This window comes from Chaetomium fimeti, assembly GCF_033439085.1.
Source record: "Chaetomium fimeti strain CBS 168.71 chromosome Unknown B0H64scaffold_2, whole genome shotgun sequence".
Lineage (NCBI taxonomy): Eukaryota > Fungi > Ascomycota > Sordariomycetes > Sordariales > Chaetomiaceae > Chaetomium > Chaetomium fimeti.
Genome location: NW_026944330.1, coordinates 1,589,220 through 1,609,584, shown reverse-complemented (window position 1 = coordinate 1,609,584; position 20,365 = coordinate 1,589,220). Strand labels below are relative to the sequence as shown.

At 56.8% G+C, this 20,365-nt stretch overlaps 6 protein-coding genes across 6 annotated transcripts; 3 read left to right on the top strand and 3 right to left on the bottom strand.

The window, feature by feature from the left end:
- Nucleotides 1–594: 594 nt before the first annotated feature.
- B0H64DRAFT_454072 (uncharacterized protein) lies at nucleotides 595–2,436 on the top strand (the record flags this gene model as incomplete). Its single annotated transcript, XM_062807260.1, has 2 exons — nucleotides 595–1,871; nucleotides 2,418–2,436. The coding sequence occupies exons 1-2, from the start codon at nucleotides 724–726 to the stop codon at nucleotides 2,434–2,436; spliced, it is 1,167 nt and encodes a 388-aa protein (XP_062662162.1). The 5' UTR covers nucleotides 595–723.
- Nucleotides 2,366–5,406, bottom strand: B0H64DRAFT_385743 (uncharacterized protein). The gene has a single exon (XM_062803099.1). The coding sequence runs from the start codon at nucleotides 5,150–5,152 to the stop codon at nucleotides 2,648–2,650; it is 2,505 nt and encodes an 834-aa protein (XP_062662161.1). The 5' UTR covers nucleotides 5,153–5,406; the 3' UTR covers nucleotides 2,366–2,647.
- A 2,859-nt stretch (nucleotides 5,407–8,265) lies between these two features.
- Nucleotides 8,266–10,661, bottom strand: B0H64DRAFT_415258 (uncharacterized protein; the record flags this gene model as incomplete). Its single annotated transcript, XM_062805087.1, has 2 exons — nucleotides 8,266–9,468; nucleotides 9,813–10,661. 2 exons carry the CDS (start codon nucleotides 10,659–10,661, stop codon nucleotides 8,266–8,268), a joined length of 2,052 nt encoding a protein of 683 aa, XP_062662160.1.
- Nucleotides 10,662–12,034: 1,373 nt separating this feature from the next.
- Nucleotides 12,035–12,724, top strand: B0H64DRAFT_371103 (reactive mitochondrial oxygen species modulator 1-domain-containing protein; the record flags this gene model as incomplete). The annotated part of the gene is made up of 5 exons (XM_062802130.1): nucleotides 12,035–12,089; nucleotides 12,229–12,255; nucleotides 12,340–12,369; nucleotides 12,429–12,519; nucleotides 12,583–12,724. The coding sequence occupies 5 exons, from the start codon at nucleotides 12,035–12,037 to the stop codon at nucleotides 12,722–12,724; spliced, it is 345 nt and encodes a 114-aa protein (XP_062662159.1).
- A 1,759-nt stretch (nucleotides 12,725–14,483) lies between these two features.
- On the top strand, nucleotides 14,484–16,792 carry B0H64DRAFT_79916 (multicopper oxidase-domain-containing protein). The gene is made up of 5 exons (XM_062808783.1): nucleotides 14,484–14,710; nucleotides 14,771–15,327; nucleotides 15,386–16,178; nucleotides 16,250–16,407; nucleotides 16,568–16,792. Exons 1-5 carry the CDS (start codon nucleotides 14,613–14,615, stop codon nucleotides 16,747–16,749), a joined length of 1,788 nt encoding a protein of 595 aa, XP_062662158.1. The 5' UTR covers nucleotides 14,484–14,612; the 3' UTR covers nucleotides 16,750–16,792.
- A 195-nt stretch (nucleotides 16,793–16,987) lies between these two features.
- Nucleotides 16,988–19,678, bottom strand: B0H64DRAFT_336115 (tetrapyrrole methylase). The gene is made up of 2 exons (XM_062801143.1): nucleotides 18,533–19,678; nucleotides 16,988–18,391 (listed from the first exon to the last, which is right to left on the bottom strand). Exons 1-2 carry the CDS (start codon nucleotides 19,268–19,270, stop codon nucleotides 17,279–17,281), a joined length of 1,851 nt encoding a protein of 616 aa, XP_062662157.1. The 5' UTR covers nucleotides 19,271–19,678; the 3' UTR covers nucleotides 16,988–17,278.
- Nucleotides 19,679–20,365: the final 687 nt, after the last annotated feature.

Genomic DNA, 20,365 nt, shown 5'->3' with positions numbered 1-20,365 from the left:
TCCCTTCAAATCAAGTTTCCCGATGACTTAGTGTGTAAACTCTATTCCATCCGAGGTAGCTAGGTCAGCTGCGTCAAGCGAATTGCTAACACAAACAAGGTGATAGGTAGTTGATAGTTGATACCCCTCTTTCCCCGCGAATTCAGTGACTGCTAAATACATGTGACGGCATGGACACATCCGGCATAAGTAGTTAGACTAGTAGGTACCTATATGAAACCCTCTTTGGTCTTCATTGGCCCCAGTTATGTCGAGCCACCCCCTTACTGTTACCCACGTCAATTTTGCTGGTTTGACAACTATCTGTAGTGTGTAGACTTGTAATTGCTAGTAATTCCTGAATTCGAGTCCCAATGTTTGCTCGGAAGGTTGTCCGCTTCGAGTCAGTCAAAGTTGTTCATCGAGTGACAAAGGGATTCAGCACAACTTCTCAAAACAATGACATTGTTTCATGGTAACAGTCACTGTTCCGTGGCAGGTGGTACCGCACAAGCGAACTGTTCATTTTTTCTGTTGACTTGGGGACCTTATTAACACACGCCCTACCTCTTCACTACCGCTCTCTCTTCCTCCTCGATTCCGCAAACCGTACCGCAGAACTAACCAAACCCCTGGACATCTCAGTCTCGGCCCGGTCCTGCTGTAGCACTCTTTGCTTGTCTGGTTTGTTCGACTGTTTACTCTCTGCGGTGTGTGATCGCTATCTTCACAACCATCTTCACGATGCCAATTTCCAAAATGAATACTATTACTTTTGTCGTTCCCTTGACTCGGAACGACTTCAGCCACTCAATCGGCAGCGAGGACAGCATGACCCCGCCGAGGCTTCCTCTCACGCCCATGCCTCCCAAGCTAACTGCTGTCTACTCGGCGGTGTTCGATAGCGAGGACGATATTTACTCGGACTACAGCGATAGCTTCCGCAGCAACAGCAGCAACGACCTTAGTTTTGACAAACGGTCCATCACCCCTTCGCCACTATCCTTAAAGCCCCCCAGCTCCGAAGGAAAGAAACCCTCATCACTCATCACCATCGCTGTGGAACGTTCCCGAGCCGCAGCCTCCGTCACGGCGGCCGTCACGGCCTCTAGCCCAACCTCCAGCACGACTTCCAGCAGCTCGGACTGGGAGAGCTACTTCACCGATGACGAGGCCGACAAGACTGATAGCGACGGCGACTACCTGCCGGTCGCTCAGAAGGTGGCCGCGGCCTTCATAATCGACAACCGGCCCATGTCACGCTCAGCTGCTGAATCCCTAACCAATCTACTCGCCGATCTCAAGAAAAGCGACGATCGGTGCCGACGCGTCCGCAAGCAACCACCCCGTTTACCAGCAACCCGCATCATCAACGCCATCTGCAAGAACATCGCCACCAACCTCGAGTGGTACGGCAACACGGCCGCCCGCCTACAAGTCAACCACGCGCAGAACCAACAAGAACAGCAGGAGCAACGACACCAAACCACCACCAACGCCCCTCCACCCATCCCTCCCCGCCCCAGACCCAAACTCACCCCCAAGACCAACACCTCCCCCTATCCCACCTCCCCCAGCAACCCCCGCCCCCTCCCCTTCCGCACCACCACCCACAACAACCCCCCCAAATCCCCCATCCAAACCCCCTCCTTCTCCCAACACCGCCGCCACAACCACCACCCCACCCCTCCCTTCCCAGCCCCCCGCGGCGGCGGCCCCGCCACCCAGACCGCACCCATCCCCATCCCCCCCAACGCCGCCCAGCGCGCCGCCCAGCGCATCGACACCGAGTACTACGCGCTGCCCATGGACCAGTCGCTAGTCAATGAGCGGCGGCAGCTGGCCGGGGCGGGACCGCTGGGGAGGGGGGAGAGGGCTCGGCCCGGGAGGGGGTATCCTAGGGGGGTTGGGGAGAGGCTTGGGGAGGGGGTGGTGAAGGGGGAGGATGGGGATGGGGTTGGGACTGCTGGGAGGGGCGATTGGGTTTGTTGTGCGTGTGGGGGGGTGGGGAAGAAGTATGAGGTTGTGTGTGGGAGGTGTGAGGGGCATGTGAATGTGGGGTGTTGTATTAAGAAGGGGTTGGAGGAGGGGGTGGTCGAGGGGAAGGGCTGTTTGGTGAGGGATGGTCCTTTGGAGAGGGACTGGTTTAGGAAGGAGTGCTGTTATTGACCGGATGCTGCTGAGGGTTTTGGTGAGAGTTGGGGTGTATATACTAGGAAGGAAGTGGGATTGGGAGATGGTGGTAGATGTAGTCTATAGAGCGGTCTACCTTTTTGTTGTTCGCGGCGTGGATAGCGTATTTGACCGAGTTGAATTTGGTTTTGAGGACTTGCATGATCGTAGATTGAGTGTTTGTTGGGATCATCACTGTTGCGTCCTACTTGGATGTAAAACAACGAAGATTACCAAATATCTAGTTGACTACCTACCCAGGCAAGTACCTACCTCTGTCCATGATTAGATACAGAACAAACATAGCGTATTTGTACTGAGAACCTTGTACTTTGTCTCCCATGCATTCTCTGATCTGGGATACGGCTAATTACCATTGTAATGGGTGTGGCCTGTGATTCTTTGTGCCCTCTTCATTGTTCCCAGCCCCCTTTCAAACAACACGATCATGGCGCGAGTGTCCCGTTGAACCTCGAGTGCATAAGGCACTACTTACCTAGCTAGCTAAACAGGGCCACGCGGCCGCCAGCGGCTTAACAACCTTCTCCTCCATGTCGTCACACGCCTCTTTTCGGCCCACCCTCCCCAAGACACCCTTATGCTTCAAGATAAAGCCGACCCCGTCGTCAAGGCACTGGAGACACCTGACCACAATATCTCTGTAAGCATAGTCCATGTCTCCAGGTAAATCCCTCTCGGCAAGTGTAACTAGGGCGCGAGTCAAGGCCGCCCCGCCCCTTGGTTCCTTCAGCAAGTTGTTGATTTCAGCCTGGCGGGCCCCGACAACCCCGTTTTCCCCATTTTCCCTATTTCGCCCGGTCATGACAGCGTCCAGGACCGTTTCGGCTGTAACCATCCCTCCTCCAAGACTCGCGCTGGTTTCTTCTATCGAGTTAATGAGACTTTGGACGAGGTGAACCATCTCCTCCGCTCTCGGACTCCATACGACTCCCGTCTGGTGCAAACAATTGCGCATCCTGTCGCGTGCTGTTTCGTAGACCTCGGTCGTAATGCCATTGCCCTGTGAGCTGTTCTCCCACTTGGAGAATGCCGCCTTAGCAAAGTCGTCCACAGCGGTTTTTATAACCGAATCTATCGCCGCCTTCAGCCTGTCAAGGTTCTCCAAGATAACCTCAACGTCGCCATTTGTGCCGAAAGTGAAGCCCCGAAACACCTTCACCACGGCTCGCTTAATAAACCGACGGGAAAATCCATCGCGGTTAGGATCCTCCCTGAACGCCTCCTTCAAATTCGTTCCAAGGATACTCGCCACCATTCCTCGCGCTCCATCATCACCCCCTATATGAGACCGTACGACTGAGTCCCGTAGTAATTTCGGAGCGTTGAGAATCGCGTCTTTTCCGAGAGCCGTCGCCACCGCCTTTTCCACTTTCCTCGATCCCTCAGCGCGAAGCGCCTCAGCTAGCTCACACCCTAGCCAGTCGGTGACCGCGTCGGCACCTGCCGATTTAAGGAGGGGAGTGCAGATGGCAGTCACGGCGGTGCCATCATGGGCCAGCTGGACGAGGGGACGCCACAGCCCAATCTCGAGCAGGCATACCCCGAGTGCGTAGATATCGTGGCCAAAGTTATAACAATCATCCGCCTGCGACGCTGGCTGCCCCTCTTGCTTCACCTGTTGCTGTGGATGACGGTACACCTTGAGATGCCAGTCATCCTCGGGCGGAATCGAGCTCGCTGGAATAGCGCCGCAGTCTTGGGCTTGCGACCACCGCGTCAGAACCACGGCGAAAGGACTTCGAGCAGCCGGCTTGGCTTCAACCCGCTCCTCTTTCCTCTCGCCCTTTCGGCTCGATCGGCGAATAATTCTCGACGAAGGTCTGCCGAGGCTATCGGATCTGCGGCGGCCGCGTTGTTCCTCAGTCCCACTGTCATTTCGAGCATTACCATCATCGTCCTTGTTACCGCGTCGCTGTGCTCGAAGCGACCCAGACGACATTCTTCTCCATAAACCCCTAGCGCCGCCACGAGCGGAACTGCTCCTCGCCGCCTCGGGGGCTGGGGCTGGAGGAGGGTCGGCTGTGGCGGCAGCACTGCCATCACCGCTCGCCGGCTTGAGGCGGACCGAAAGAACCGTATCACTGCGCAGGTTCTCGTGCATGACGCCGGTGGCATGGAGCTTGACCACAGCGTCGACAAGCTGACGGGCGATGGCAAAACGCTCACTCAGTGCGATCTTTGGCTTGTTCGAACCGTTCTCCTCAAGCATCCTTGTCCGCAGTGTTCGTGGATCGTCGGCATGCTCTGGGAGTCTGAACATGAGCCGACCTGCCACGAAGCCGAGACATTGGAGGCGGGTCTGGTTCAGGGTGATATCTGCACTGGGGTTATGGTCACTCTTGCGGAGCAGCCTCGTCAAGATGGCCATGCCGTCCTCCCGGTGGCCGATCTCTTCAGCGAGCACCCTCACTACCATCGCCGGTTGGGAAGAAACAGGCTGGTACCCTGCTTCCACGACGCGGCAGTGGTCTGCGCCGGTCACAGATATTTCCGGCATCCCCTGCTTAGGCACGAAAACGTGTCCAGCTAGCTCTCGAACCTTGGCACTTTCCTTCAGCCGGTCTAGGACATCTTTGTCCCTGAGCCAACGAACGAGATTTTGAGCGCTCGTCTCAAGCCCCACGAGCTTCTCACGCAACTCCTTCTCGGTCCGAATCCCAAACATGACACATTGACGACGCCCTGTTGGTTCCGCATTGCTCGCGTCGTCCCGGAAGGCCCTTGAGCTCGACTCCAACTCTTCTCTCATCCTTTTCAAGGTGCCGATTTCCTGTGGCATACCCAAGTCGGTGTCGGCGGTCAAGTACCTAACCTCATTGACTATGAATTCGATCCGCGATATGATATCTATCTCTGTGATGTCTTTCCAATTCTCCTCCGCGTTTCGGATGCTCTTGATTGTTTCCCGTGACTTCTCGACGACGGAGACGAGATCCTTCGCAAGACTGACAATCGCGCTCGCAGCGCCGAGGAAATCCATATTTGACGATGGCTGGGAAACGGTTTTCTATCGCGGGAAAGAGTCCGGGTCGTCGGACGGGATGGGATGGGATGGGACGATGATGGTGAACTGGGGGCGTGTGAATTGAAACGTACCTAGAAAGAAGGCGGGAAGGAACTTGAGGCTTAAGACTGGCACTCGGCCTTGCCGGACTTCGTTGCCCCTCGTGGGACTCATGTCGTGCTGCAGCAGTCACAGACGCACCATGCAGAGTTCGAGTACGACCTTGAACCGTCAACCAATTGGAGGGATAACCCCGTCCAGGTCTGCAGCGAGAGAGGTGCCACATAGGCCCAACACAGCCCCAACACAGCCGGAAGTCCCAAAGGGGTCCTGTAGCCGGTAAGCGAGGCCATGTAGACATCCGGCTTCCCGCTTCAAGAGGCTTGGAGGGCAGGCTTGCTAGACGTCTCCGAGTCGTATACGACTCTTCTTCTTGTTCGCAGAGAGAGACTCCGCAGCGTCTCTCGAACAGGTTACTATTAGTCTATCACGCTTCATAAACCCAGCAGGGGGACGAAAACGGAGAAGGGAGACCATGTCAAGGTCACTTCAAACCACGTTAGATAGAATCTACCATTGCATAGAACCAAACAGACACGCCTCTGCCATCGGGGCCGGTTTAATTGTGCTATTCCCTCGTAGGAGCGTGACCGAAAGAAAATGGGATGGGGGATTCTCCAAGGATAAAGGCGATGTAGAGACTCCGTTCGATACACATAATCAACTGTATGGGCACGAGTGCTCCGTTAGTTAGAACGAAGTCCCGGGAAGGGGGGGTGCAGGTGGTCGGTGCTGCCCGACCTGGTCCGACCTTCGGGCTGCGGATGGCGTGTACCCAATGCCTGTATCGTGATGGGGTCGACACCAGGTTCGTAGCTATAGTCTTGTTCGCGCAAGGGCGAGCCGGAGGAGTGGCGAGGAGAGTGGCTCCCGAAGGAGAGAGAACGCCCAGCGGATGCGGGCTCGAGAAGGACGCTCCGGTTTGGTGACCTCGGCTCCAGCGGCGGGGAGGAGGTAGGCCGGAGTGCCCCATCTTGTCCTAACAGGGCCTTCTTCGCCAGGGCATCCCATTACCCCTCCCCAAGTGTATAAAGTTATTACGTTATTTTATAGCGGTGCTGTCAGAAACCGTCATATATTGGCATGATGGAGAATTCCCCGTAGATACAATGTTACAAGGGACTACGTCGTGGTATGAACTTTCTCACTGCTATATAGCTTCGCCGCGTCACACACCTAGCTCGGAGAAGCCTAGCTGAGAGAAAATACCGGAGCTGCAAAGGTGTCATGATTCGGTTGCGCGTTGCACGTCGACGCCACAGAATCTACACAGCGGGGACCGTCGATAGGGGTGTGAGGATGCAGCTTCCGGTTCGGCGTGCGTCCCCGGCCGCGGCATTCTCACCGACTTGCTGTTCATGCCACCAGGCCTAGTATTGCGTCGCGGGAGACGTCTGGTGCCGGCTGTGTCAAGGAGACAAGGCGGGATTCGGGAAGGCGGGAGATGGCTTGTTGAACAGCCCGTGCACCCGATGTCCTCGGCCTTTGCGGCCTCCCAACGCCCAACCTCGAATCTAGCAGGGGTTCTAAAGGGCTCTAGCTTTGGCACCGGAGCGAGTTGACGCACACATCTCCCGAGACCAGGCCGCTCACGCAGCAGGGAGAAGAGGGGTGGACTAGAATATACGCCCGGTTTCGGTGTGTACGTATCCATTATCCATATCCAACCGTCAGACCGAGTGTCCTCTCGGGCTCGAACGATGACAGCGACGCAGGTCCCGCCGTCATCGTACGTAACCTACTTCTACCTCTACCTCAGTGAGAAGCATGGCCGTGTCCTCGGCCCCCATACCGTCAACTGCCCCAGATTTGCAGCACACCGAAGCCGTCGAGGATCCAACGCCGCCGTATCGTCAAACCTTCGACCACGGCAGGGATATCCGGACAGTGACTACCGCTGGTGGAAGAACGTGGTCCAGCAACAATTAGAAAGGTGGTAGGATTTCCGTAGGTGGTAGCAGGGTAACAGAGGCAGAAATACTCGATCACGGGGTAAAACGTTAGCTGGACTGATCAGGAATCGGCCTCGAAGAACTTCTGAGTATGATGCGTGAAGCTTTTTCGAGATACTATTGATACGGCGGAATCGGAAAGCTATAGTGTGAAGGAAGTCCCCGAAAGACGGTTGGCCCTTGGGATGATGAAGTTGCCTTACCTTACCGCCAGCTTCAGCAATGGCAGGGGACACGACAATCCCTACATTCCAGACTGTTGGTTAATGAGGCAACGGAACCGGAATGTCTTCGCCCCCCTTGATCGGCCTAGACTACCACAGATCCGTACGGCTAGACTCGAACCCGAAACGATATCACACTTGAGGAAGCCATGAGCCGTAGAAAGCATCATTCTATTCGTACGCAGGGAAAAAATGGGTATTGATCGGGTCCCTGGTTGGTTATCAACGGACTCGACTCGGAATACAAACGCCAAAATCCCTTTCCCCCAGACTAACCCAACCTGATGAATCCCAAACCGCTCAAGGCATGGCAACAAAATGGGTGAAAAATGTACATATACGCCCGCTTTCCTTCATACTCGGCCAAAGTGGCCGAAACGAGTGACGCGATTGGAGTAGACGGGGAGCGGATTCAAGTCTCAGATCCACCGTCCACCATGGGAAAAAGATTGAAAATGCTTGCTTTCCGCTTGCAGAGAGGCGTTAAGAGCCAGAAAAATGACAAAAGAAACGGTAAAATAACGTGTGGCAGCAGTGGTGATCGCAAAATAAGAAAAGGGAAGCACAAAAAGAAAAAGAGAAAGAAGGAAGGAAGAAAAAGAAACCATGCCCAGTCATCGTCTGTCCCTGTCCGTTCCGAGTACAATATTACGCCTTCGGTTGGCGGCAGTTGTCAAAGTTGTTCTTTCGTCGTCATCATATCAAAAGCCATCGCCGCCACCCCCCACCCCCTCCCGCCCCCCCTCATGCCCGTACCCGCGCCGGTGATGCCATGCAATACGAGTGTAGTATTCCGGGGCAACCGCAAAAAGAAATCTCGCGCTCTTGTTGTGCAATGTCATCTCCCCCTGAACTAGCGGTCCAGTCTCGACTGGGGCTGCCAACCATTGAGGTAGGCCATCAAACCCATGCCGAAAATGACGACGGTGACCATGGACGCGTACGGTAGCGTGTGTATTAGCGTCCCGTCTTGTGGCTGCTGGCCCTGGACTGCTAGGGCTGCTACGCCGGGCTTCATGGTAGATGCCCGGGAAGGGGTGGGCGCCGTGTCGGAAGTTTCCTCTTCCAAAACCCCGCCGTTTTGCGCAACCGGCGTTACCTTGGCGCTGCCGTTCGTCGCGGAGGCCGGCTTTTCCGTGTCGTTGTCCTCGCTTGGCGCACGCCGCCTGCCCTTGGAAGCTGACCTGGTTCTCCTCTCGGCTTCTCGCCTCTTCTCGTCTTCGTCACGCTGCCGTATTTGGAGCACCATCTCGGCTAGTGTCTTTCGGTCGGCGTCTCGTTCAGCCTCGGCCTTCTCTGCCCGTAACCTAAATGCCTCGAGTTGTTCTCTGAGGCCAGTCATCTCCATCGCCATTGACTCGATCTTCGCCTGGAAGGCTGCAGTGAGCAGCTCGGCTTTGTTTGGTTGTTGAAGGGTGGCGGACCCATCATCATCATCGTCGGGGCTGTCTGGGGACTGGTCGGTCTCGGCAGCCTGGGGTTGCTCGGCAGGGGGGTCAAAGGCCCTGTCGAGCTCGGAGTGGCCGTTAACCAACGGCGGCCCTTCGGCAAAACCGTTCGTTTCGGCATGTTTGGTCTCCTCCATCTTCTGCATCATGTCCTCGGCGTGCAACCGAGCCTCCCGTTCCTTGGTCAACATCTCCTCGAGATCCCGCACCCTCGCCGTGTTGTTGTCAAGCTCCTTTTTAGCGTTGTTTAGCGCTTCGGTGAGGAGAAGGATCTGGTTGACGTTGTTGTCCTGCCGGATGGGCGACGTGCTTGCCAGCTTCGGCCGCTCTGTTACGCCTCGTTTCAACGAAGGCGCGTCCGAAGCTCGGGCCGCGTCCGGTTTTTCTGGGAGCGGCTGAGACGGCGGGGGGGCAGGCGGCTCAGAGAACCGAGTTTTCCCGCCGTCGGAACGGAACGAAATGTTACCATTTGGTAGGTGTGCTTTTGGAGGTTCGGGGACCTCCGGCTTGTCCGCATTTTTGATGTCCTCCTTCGATAGGAGGGCGCTGATGAATTGGCTCGTCCTCGCCAAATCTTGGTTTTGTAGTCGGGCATTGCGCATTTCGGCCTGTATTATGGTCAGCACGAACAAAGCCTAGGTAGTTAGTGGTGGGGAGGGGCACGAACATGAAGCTTCTTGACAATGTGCTCCGTCGTTACGGGGTTCAACCAGAACTGGCGCTGCTGCGCCAAGGTATTCGTTTGGCCGCCCATATTCCCGGGGGCTATACGATTGTTGCCCGCAGCTCCTGGTTGACCACCGGTTCGCCCCCTAAACGGCGAGACCCCCCCTATCGGGAGCATCATTGCGCTATTAGAGGGCTCGAGATCCCCAAAGTTCATGTCCAATACGTTGCTGGTTGGAGTAATGAAGCCCGCATGCTCAACCTTGGCAGCCACTTTGTGATGTACCACTGTTTTTTGGTCTTCGCTGACTATGTCGATTCCGAGCTCGAGGTGGTCTTGTGTTTGCAATTCGTGGGGTTCAGAGTCCCGGTTTTCGGGCGACAAGCGAGTGCCATTCACAAAGGTCCCGTTGGAGGACTTGACATCCCGGATCCAAATCTTCCCGTTGGTATCGGCCCATATTTCAGCGTGCTGCCTCGATAGTACCTTGCTGTCGAAGTAGCCGTTGACCGGGGTCGGCACTGTTTTCGCGTTGGTCTGGCGCCCTATCCGGAGGGTGTCGGGAAAGTAGGGAACCGAGATTGTCTTGCGTTCGAAGCTGCCGTTTAGGGAGAGTAGGTAGAGGACTGGCTGCCGCCCCGAGCCCATGCCCTCAGCACCCGGACGGCCGAGTCCGGTTTGCCCGCCGAGCTGGGTCGGAGTTGACAGGACGGACTGTTGCTGGCCGAGCGCGGACGCGCCATTGATGCCGTTCGCCATGGGCGCACGGCCGGACGCGGCCCGGTGGAGGTCGGCTGCCCCGTCGGGCTTCCCGTTCGACCACGGGCCTTTCGCGGTCGGTCGCTTGCGGCTTGCAGGATTTGACCAGCCATCCGTATTGCCCGCCCCCGGCATGGGGACGCCGTTCGGCTGCGAAGCGGGATTGGATGTCACGGTCGAGGTGGACGAGTTCGATGTTGTTGACGACACGGACGACGAGGAACTTGTTCGCTGGAGGGGCTTCCGCTGCATCAGCATGTTGATTCCTCGAGCGTCATCCGGCGACGGGTTCATCGAGTTGAGCGTCTGTGCCCCATTAATCCATCCTGGCCGGTTCAGATTCGCAAAACTGGGAGGGTTTGCAACGGCAGTCATGAGGAAGGCGCAGTCAGCAATGGGGGAGGCACTGGGCGGCCGGGACGATGAGGATCGCTCTCGACGGGGTTAAGTCGGTCCCGGTGTTTGCATGCGTCCCACGGGTGTCTCGCTTTGATCGAGGTGCCGGGGGGCAAGAGCAATAATAATATTATTGCTCTTTTCGAGGTGGACCCCACACTGGAGTTGGCAGCAGAGTCGCGGCCAGCTGTGTGGAGTTGTCCAAAAGATTAGTTCGCACTAACGTCGAGACAAGGCGGGCGCAACGAAAACTCGAGTTGGTAATTGCGAGAAAGTCGCGCGCCGAGTCGACGTCGAGCTCAGGCAGTTCGAGGAAAATCGACGGCAAGCAGCAGATGAATTGAGTGGAGCACGCACCGGGCAAAGATGCAGTGTCGCGGTCGTTTCGGTGGTGGCAAGCAGGGTCACAGGATGCGACGATACGGAGAAGTGAGGTTGACGAATTTTGATGGATGGTCCCCCTTAGCCGGGGCCGTCGAGGCGCTTAGCGAGCGGACCAGAGGGTGGCCTGCGCGCCGCGCCCCTGCTCGAGTCGGCCGTTGTCCTGCACGGAGTGGCCGCACTGCCTGGCCCCGCCCGCTCGTGGCTGCTGCCAGGCTGCTTCTTTGGCTCCTGATTTGCGGGTTACCGTCACCGATTTTGTGACGGCTTCAACCAACAGCAGCGTCTCGCTTTCCTTGTTCACAACGGCCATTTACCTGAATTTTTTCAGGAGATATATTTCATCTACAATCCATTGCCGCCACGACGTGGCCTTTTCATTTTTCCAATCCCTCCTGAGTTTGTCACGTGAGCTCTTGGCCGAGCATGCGGCACAGTCTCAGAGCAAGGAAAACGGTCAGGTGTGGCTCGTGCGCCTCGCTCCAGGCCAACAATGGCCGACGAATTATCCTTCTAACTAACTACCTTACCTACCTAAGGTACCGAGGTGGTTCAACATCTGAACTGCATTCCATCCAATGTTTATTCGGTAGTGATTTCACTGATATTGCGAGTTCATCGGATGTTTTCCCGAGTCCAGCAGGGCATAATTCCCAAAAAAACAGGTCCTCGGATTCGCATACCTGGTATTTATGCAATTACTGAGGGTCCTGTGTCCATTAACTACAAAGCTGAAAAGTGTCCCGTGCGAGTGTCTGGTGATATGGAGGAGCTTCCATTCTGGGATCTGGAACCCCAGCGTGGACCGTGCGTTCGAGGTCCCCGTTTTGCCCGCGGCAACTTCCCGCATTGAGCAGCGAAGCTGCATCGCATTGTCGCATTGATTTTTGGTTCAAGCAACAGCACAATCCCGAGTGTCCACCCAAAAACATCACCCCCGCCGAATTCAACAAACGCTATCTGCAGCAACAATGCCGCCTCCTCCTAGTCACCCCGGTGGTGTTGGGCCGTCGAACTTTGACAAGTGTATGTTTAACAACTGGGAATAAATGGAGGGGTCAAGGGAATGAGGGAATGAGGGGACGAGAAGAGGGGGAGGTTGGAGGGGGAAGAGGAGAGGAGGAGGGGATGAAGGGACTGCGGGCAACTGCTAACTCGGTCGCAGTCAAGATGGGTGCTATGATGGGCGGCAGTACGTGCTTCTTCATCCTTTCATGATTCCGGGATTCCCCAACCCACGCTGCTCTGGAAATAGCTGACTGAGACCTCAACACAGCTGTCGGAACCATCATCGGCTTCATCTTTGGTGCGACCCTCCCCGCGATTCGAATTGGAGACAGCCCGGCTGGTCTAACCCCGACGTAGGAACCGTCAACATCTTCAGATATGGCGCTGGCCCGAACGGCATCATGAGGACACTAGGGCAGTACATGCTGGGCTCCGGCGCGACATTCGGGTATGGCCGGTTCTTACCGAGTCGACGAGGTCCCTAAATCATTGTTTCTAACTTTTGTCTCAGCTTTTTCATGTCAATCGGAAGCGTGATTCGCTCCGACTCCTCGCCCATCATCCAAGAAGCCTACCTCCGCGCCCAGCGGCGACCCATCATCATGGCTTCACATGCCTTCCGCCCCTACCGATCGGCTCCGCGCAACAACTGATCAATCCGCCACCAAACCATCGCCCATGCGGAGGGCATACGCTTGCGGCCGGATTATGAACAATTCAGCGGAAGACGATGTAATTGATATGTGATGTACATACGGTTTGCCCACGGGGCGAAATGGGACGGCGTTTTGGGAGGGGCAGAAAATATCCAACTGCAGCATGTCGTGTTAATACATCCTTTGGCCATCTCCTGGCCCCTTAGCCGTCACTACCTGCAGGTCCTCAATTACTATGCAGCTTATGTGCAGCTAGGTTTGATCTCTGTCCATCCGGACACGTCATAGCACTTCCGGAAGCAGACTCGGCCACTGCTTGGAGTCGATTATAGCACCTCGGCCCCGGGGAGTCGCGCCCGCCGCGGTGTTCCTACACTATCAAATACGAAGACGTGGAACCCACCTTGGCACGTTTATTCTTGGAGGAAGAAATGTTTGACGTGCTACAACAACGCCACCTTTCGGCCTATCGGAACATACGTCAAAAAATCACCGATGGCCGGACGATCCTTTACTCGTTAAGATCGGCTGTCTAGAACTACCCCAAGAATCGGACCAAGCAACGGGCGCCCTTCTAACGCTGGCGATATCAACTTCCGGCGACGTAACCCGGAAATTGGCGGCCCAGGCGCTCGTGATGTGGGCCATAACGGATGAAGGGGCTTCTAGTGGCGTCGGTTTGTTGCATGTGGCCGACGCGCCAAGCAGGCCGCACTTCCGGCCTTGATCCCGGACTTCGTACGCAACATGTGGCCCTCAGCAAGGACTCCATCCATGTTCAGGGGCGCGAGGTTACCCAAACAAGAAACCCTGCTGCCTTGACTGTGATATCACGGCACCGGATGAGCGGCGCGATGGGTTCCAGGCCCGCGGTGTAATGGACGCTCCCTCTCCGCCTCGCGACTCGCGTTCTCCTTCCCATTCCGGGCGGTGATACAACATTTTGAGCAGCTGAAATCCCTTGACACCACAGTCGCGATCCGGGGGCTTCCTGGTTGACAGACCGCCTGGCCGTTGTACAGTCCTCTGCTCCCCCCTTTTCCCGAGAGCGAAGTATCCGTCCTTGACGGTGATGTCTCTCAAGATCTCAAAACCCGACCTTGGCCTCATCATTTGACACCAAGACCGGTCACAGTTCGGCCTTGGCTCTGTCCGACACCTCCGCTTCTCGCGGGTCTCGCGGGCTTTCTTTTGTTTTCTTTACGATCGCCATTTCAATGACGATCGACCCGGTGCTCAGGCCTCGGGCACGGTCTTACGGTCGAGCGGCTTCACTATGGGCGTTCTCGGTCTCAGCTATACCATAGCCACCACTTGTTACATCAAGGGATCGCCTTCACGTCGACCGTTGATCATGGGAACCCCAACACCAGCCCACTGGTCCCGGCACGAGCCGCCCGGATCTGGCCCCTGATCTTGGCGCTCCCACGGGTCGGCTCGACGTGACGGGCGTCTGGGCGATAACTGGGGCTGGGTCCAAATATACCGTCCGTACTGTGTATATCCTAGCCGCCTCTTCATCGTGGCCGGTGTGGACAGAAACATAGTTAATATGCCAACGGGGCTTGCACCAACTTGGCAATTGCCCGGAGTTGATCGGCTTGGGGCAGCCTTGTTTGCTAACCATTGACTGTCAGCTCTGCAGTGTGCCGTTCACGGCATGTGGCGTTGACAGGGGGGCGTCCCATAACCATCACCGTCATGAATCTTCGCTCGCCCCCTTTTTCTTTCCCTCTTTCCATCAGCCGTTAAATATCCCACCGTATCACCCTAGGCCCGAGCAAGTCTGTCTTGTTGTCGCTAGTGGGTTTACTGTTCGCTACTCGTCCTTCGCTCGTTGTTGCGGTTTCTGTTACATATCTTGTCTTTCTCTTCGCTGCCCATCATGGGCCTACTCCGCGGCCTCATCGAGAGCGTCGTCGATAACGCCCTTACAGTCATTTACACAGTAACAAGTACTCTGACACAGAGAAATACCAACGGGTGAGAGCCCATCACCCCATTGCATTGTGCATCAACGGACCCCTAACCATACCCTAATAGCCTTTCGCTCCTAGGGACCCTATTAGCCCCCGCCTTGCCTCTATTCCTGACAAACAATCCACTGCCAAACGGGTATCCATGGGGCAAGCTAACCGACTGGGGGAATAACCCATACACTGAATATCCCAAGACTGGGGTAGTCAGACACTACGAGTTCACTGTGAGCCGGGGGTATGTCGCCCCGGATGGGTACCTGCGGGACGTCCTTCTCGTCAACGGGGCTTTCCCTGGGCCTCTGATCGAGGCGAACTGGGGCGACACGGTCATCGTGAAGGTGCACAACAACATCACAGGTCCAGAGGAGGGCACATCCATTCACTGGCACGGCTTTCTGCAGCACGAGACACCCTGGGAAGACGGCGCCCCGGGCATCTCGCAGTGCCCCGTCCCGCCGAGTAGAAGCTATACTTACGAGTTCATTGCCAGCCTGTACGGCACGAGTTGGTACCATGCCCACTACTCGGCCCAATATTCCGGCGGCGTCCTTGGCCCCATTGTCGTTCACGGGCCTAGCCAAGAGAAGTACGACGTGGACCTCGGTCCAATCCTGCTCAGTGGTAAGTTTGTTGGTCAAGGAAGGTTGTGCGGTAAGCGCCAGGGGCTCACATTGCACAGATTGGTATCACAAGGAGTACTTCGATATCATTGAGGAAATGCTGGCTCCCAATGGCAGCCCCAAAGTGACCTCCGACAATAACCTAATCAGCGGCAAGATGAACTTTGACTGCTCGACTGTGGATCCGGGGGATACGACTCCATGCACCAACAACGCCGGCATCTCTAAGTTCAAGTTCAAAACGGGCAAGAGGCACAGGCTGCGCCTAGTTAACACAGGCGGCGACGGTGTCCAGCGCTTCTCCATCGACGAACACATGCTTACGGTCATCGCCGAGGACTTTGTGCCAGTCAAGCCATACAACACCTCGGTAGTCACGCTAGGTGTTGGCCAGCGCGCAGACGTGCTCGTCACAGCCAACGTCGGCAAACCCAACTCGGCTTTCTGGATGCGGTCCAGCCTAACCACATGCTCTCCATCGCGGCAGCCCAACGCCATAGCGGCCGTCTACTACGACCGGGCCGACACGTCCAAGACGCCGTCCAGCAAGGCCTGGAACATCCCGAACGCCGACATCTGCGCCAACGAGGACCTCAGCATCACCGAACCGCTGTACCCGATCCCGCTGCCCAAACCCACCCTCACACAAAACATGGACATCGAGCTCTACAAGAACGCCTCCAACGTGACGCTGTGGAAGTTCAACGGCGTATCGATGCGCACCGACTACAACAACCCGGTCCTCCTGCTCGCCAACGACGGCAACTTCACCTACCCGGCCGAGTGGAACGTCGTCAACTACCGCAAGCACACATCGATCCGCATCATCGTCAACAACAAAGGCCCCGTTTCGTGCGTTCCCCATGCCCCCAATCCCCACCTTCCTTTTAACACAGAAATCCTAACCGAACTCCCGCACGCAGCCACCCCATGCATCTCCACGGCCACAACTTCTTCGTCCTGCACGAGGGCCCGGGCGCCTGGGACGGCACCATCGTCCGCCCGTCCAACCCCCACAGACGCGACGTCCACCTCGTGCGCGGCAACGGTCATCTCGTCATCCAGATCGACGGTGCGCCAGGTATGTTCACGGTCCCTTGTAGTCTTTCCTCCCCGCCCATCACCACCACCACCGCCCCACCTCCCCCGCCCCGGCCCCATCCCCATCCTTTACGCCTCCCACGTAGACGCCCGCATTCCGTTTCGTAGCTGTGATGATGCTTTTACTGACAAAGCCACAGGCATCTGGGCCTTCCACTGCCACATCGCCTGGCACGCGTCCGGCGGCTTCCTCGCGTCGCTGATTATCGAGCCTGACAAGGTCGAGCGCATGCATATCCCGCACGACGTGGAGAAGAACTGTCGGGCATGGGATATGTGGTCCAAGTATAACATTGTTGATCAGATTGACAGCGGGACATAACGAGGGGTGTGGTGATGATGGGGTGGTAGGTGGTAAATTGCAGGGAGAGGGGGGGGGGAGGGGGGATGAGAATATTTATTGGCTTTGGCTGCTCCTTCATTGCGGACGTCGGGGAGAGTGAGCATTTTTCCTGGTTGAGATTGCGTTCGTTGGAGGGTTTAATGGGAGTAGAAGACCACATAGACGAGCATATCATTTCAATATCTAGTAATAGCACCTCGTTTTCTAGGTGTGTTCGGTTCTGCTTTCCTGCGGCCTTCACCTGGCGGACTCCGGAAGCAAGGTGTGCTCCTGCAGGTGTAGATGATAGAACGGGGCCGGGCGGTATGGTAATCCTAATGTCAGTGTTCCGGTCATACCCCAAGCCGCGCGTCTGAGATAGTTCTGGGAGTTATTACATGTTCCATTACCTGCTACATTGAGCAAGTGTTTCGAAGATAACTCGGCCATGGAAATAGGGGCCTTTTGGGCAAACATTCCTAACACCAGTTCCATATGTACATGTATCTAGCAAACAATTCCCACCAATTTACGCCATTCCTGCAATCCCAAACCCGCCAGCCGCAAAGCTGCCCTCTACATCCAGATCTATCCCCTTAAACCCATCCTCGACAGCCCATGACCGTCCCTTCTCCGGTGTGTACAACGCCTCACAAGCACGACCCACAACCAGCAACCCGGGCGGTCGACTCCCCTCCTGCTCGATGGCCTCAACCACAAACCTCAGCGTCGTCCTGATGACGCGTTGGTCCGGGCAGCTCGCCCGCTCGATGACGGCACAGGGCGTGTTGAGCGGCCAGAGCGCCCTCCTCTTCCGTTCTTGCCGCTCCGGTGACTCTGTTTCCCCTTCCTGGTCGGCCCCCTGCTCCTCCGCGGTATACGCCGTCAACTCGGCCACCAACCCGCCAATGCGATGCAGCGCCATAAGAAACACCACCGTCCTGCTCTCCACAAACTCAGGCGGCTGCGGCGCCTTGCCCGCCTTGCCTGTCCCTGTGCACACCAAGACCTGATCCGCCACGTCCCGCTGCGTCGGCGGGATCCCCGCGAACAGCGGCGCGCTGAGGCTGCTGGTGATGCCCGGAAGGACAACCACGCGGTCGCCCAGCCCATGCTCGCGGAAGAAGGCGAGCTCCTCCCCGCCGCGGCCGTAGATGTAGGGGTCGCCCTGCTTGAGGCGGACGACCGTTCTCCCGGCGCGCACGCCGTCAAGCGCCTGCAGGAGGAATTCTTCTTGTGCGCGGTCCGCGTTGCCGGGGAACTTGCGCGCGATGGAGACGGGCGTGCGCCGCGGGATGAGGTCCATCACGCCTGCAGGCACGAGCTTGTCCGCCAGAATAAGGTCGGCCGTCTGGATCGCCTTGTACGTAGCGCGGGTGAGCAGATCCGGGTGCCCAGGTCCGCTGCCAGCAAGAATAACCCGCCCGGGCGGCACCCTCCCCCCGTTCAGCTTAACCGGCCCACCCCCCGTCCCCTCGGAACCGCCGGGGTACGACTTCAGAATCGCCTCCACATCCTCATCACTGACCTCGGCCAACCTCCTCAGCGGCCAATACTCACACATCTGCGCCAGCCACCTCATCCTTCTCGTCCTCGCCGCCTCCGCATCCCCCTCCAGCACCAACCGATTCAACCCCGCCGGCTGATCCACCGAGTCATCACTTCCCTCATCCACCACCACCCCTTGCACCCCCTCCCCCCCTTTACCCACCACCACCCTTTCACCCTCCCCCCTTTCACCCACCAACCCCTTCTTCCCCAACTGCCCCCCCTGCAGCTGCACCAACCTTCTCCGCAACCCCCCCAACCTCTCCACCGCATCCCCCAGCCCCACCGGCAAGCCCGCCGCCACCTCCCTGCGGATGCGGCCCGCCAGCTTGCAGCCGCGCCCGTTGGTAGTGACGCCGATCTGCAGGGGCCCGTCGGCGTGCACGCTCAGCAGGCTGAAGGAGCTGAGGTTGGGGGAGTCGACGGCGTTGATGGGGATGCGGTTGCGTTTGCAGAGGGTGGAGATTGTGGTTGGGTTTGGGGGGGTGGGGGTGGTGGTGGTGGTGGTTGTTGTGGTTGTGGTTGTGGGGGGGTTGTCTAGGGAGGGAGGAGGGGTGGTGGTGCTGGTGGTGGTGCTGGCGGAGGGTGGGGTGGTGATGAAGACGGCGTCGACGACGTGGTCGACTTCGGGACGGCCGTGGGTGAAGAGGTCGGAGGGTTGGAAGTCTCGGGCGATGTGGGAGAGGGCGCCGGAGGTTATGAGGGCGGTTAGGCTGTAGTGGAGTTGTTGTTGAGGTTGAGGTTGGGGTTGTTGTTCTTGGTTATCCTCTTGTGGTAAAGGGGAGGATGATGGTAAGGGTGAGATGAGGATTGGTTTTGCGCCCGCTGCGAGGGAGGAGGAAGCGCGTGCTGCGGCCAGAGGGTTCGAGCCGATGATGAGGTGGACATGACTCGTGCAGTGTTGGGCTGTCAAGAGGGCGGTTGGGGATGGCCGAGGTGTCATTGTGTGTGGTTGTGATGATAAAGATGCCATTGTTTTTGTGAATGGTGGTTGTGGTCGAAATTGGTGTTAATAATATATCCCACTGGGTCACCTCATGAGCGTGGAGAGAGAGTGGATGAACGGATAGATGGATTGAAGATGAGAAAGGAAAACATGGGATGAATGGCACTGGGGTGAGAAATTTAACCTTTGAAGACACGATGAATAATCTATATACCTCACCCCATGACTCTTCCAAAGCCCTCGAGAACACGATACCCACATCTCCGCTGATATTCTTTTTTTTCCCGCGTGGTGGCATGTTCGAGTCCGTCTTTATCAGAGCTCGAGTTTCAACACGCAAAACAGGGGCAGTTGGGCCAACCAGAGCCTGCCATTTTCCACTTACACCAAATTCTTTCTCAGCACAGTTAGCGCCCGCTGACGCCATTTCACGGGGTCTGGGTGCGGCTTATCAGCTAATCGCCACCCCACCCTGCCTGGCCGAGACTCGAGCGTCGGGATTCCGCGGGGTTAATTCGCGAGTCCGGAGATCCTCAACCAGATGCCCGGCGACGAATGGTGAGCCATGGGCTTATCAACGTCGACGGTGCAAGGCATTGTATATCTGATGCTTCTCCGGACTCGGGTTTCTCGGCGTATGGTCGGTTTTGTCTCTCGGATGCATACTGTGTAGAGAAATAAATAAATGTCTCAGCTGCTCCCGAGCCGATAGGTCACTTCACAGACAAGGGAGGACTCGGTTGCTGCTTCTCTCAACGTCGGCTGCTCCCAAGATACAAAGAGGCCAGTTGGGAATCCGATTCCCGTCATGATTCTTGATTCTTGCTACTTCTGAGAGGATGGTAAAGGATAACAGAACGCCGCCGGCACTGGCTAAGTCGTCGAAATTAAAACTCTTGTACAACAAAAAATAAGGACGCAAACCGCCAACACACCCCACCATTGTAGTCCGCAGCCGCCCGAAGGCTAGCGCCCCTTCCAATGGCTGGGTGTCCGTCCCGTCGATTGCGCCTGATCAATAATCAACAATCCCCAAAAAGCAGAACCGCATCGGCACGGCATCTTCCTCAAGATCCTGCAACCGCGTAGGCGCTGGGGATTGCGTCAACAGCAGACTCGTGT

Excerpts from the sequence above, each read along its gene's own strand:
- B0H64DRAFT_385743 (XM_062803099.1), bottom strand. The coding sequence starts at position 5,152 with ATGGATTTCCTCGGCGCTGCGAGCGCGATTGTCAGTCTTGCGAAGGAT.
- B0H64DRAFT_79916 (XM_062808783.1), top strand. The coding sequence starts at position 14,613 with ATGGGCCTACTCCGCGGCCTCATCGAGAGCGTCGTCGATAACGCCCTT. Across the intron at positions 14,711-14,770 it reads ACACAGAGAAATACCAACGG|CCTTTCGCTCCTAGGGACCC; the intron begins GTGAGAGCCCAT and ends ATACCCTAATAG. Across the intron at positions 16,179-16,249 it reads AACAACAAAGGCCCCGTTTC|CCACCCCATGCATCTCCACG; the intron begins GTGCGTTCCCCA and ends TCCCGCACGCAG.
- B0H64DRAFT_336115 (XM_062801143.1), bottom strand. The coding sequence starts at position 19,270 with ATGGCATCTTTATCATCACAACCACACACAATGACACCTCGGCCATCC. Across the intron at positions 18,392-18,532 it reads GGGGGTTGCGGAGAAGGTTG|CCGGCGGGGTTGAATCGGTT; the intron begins GTGCAGCTGCAG and ends TCGGTGGATCAG.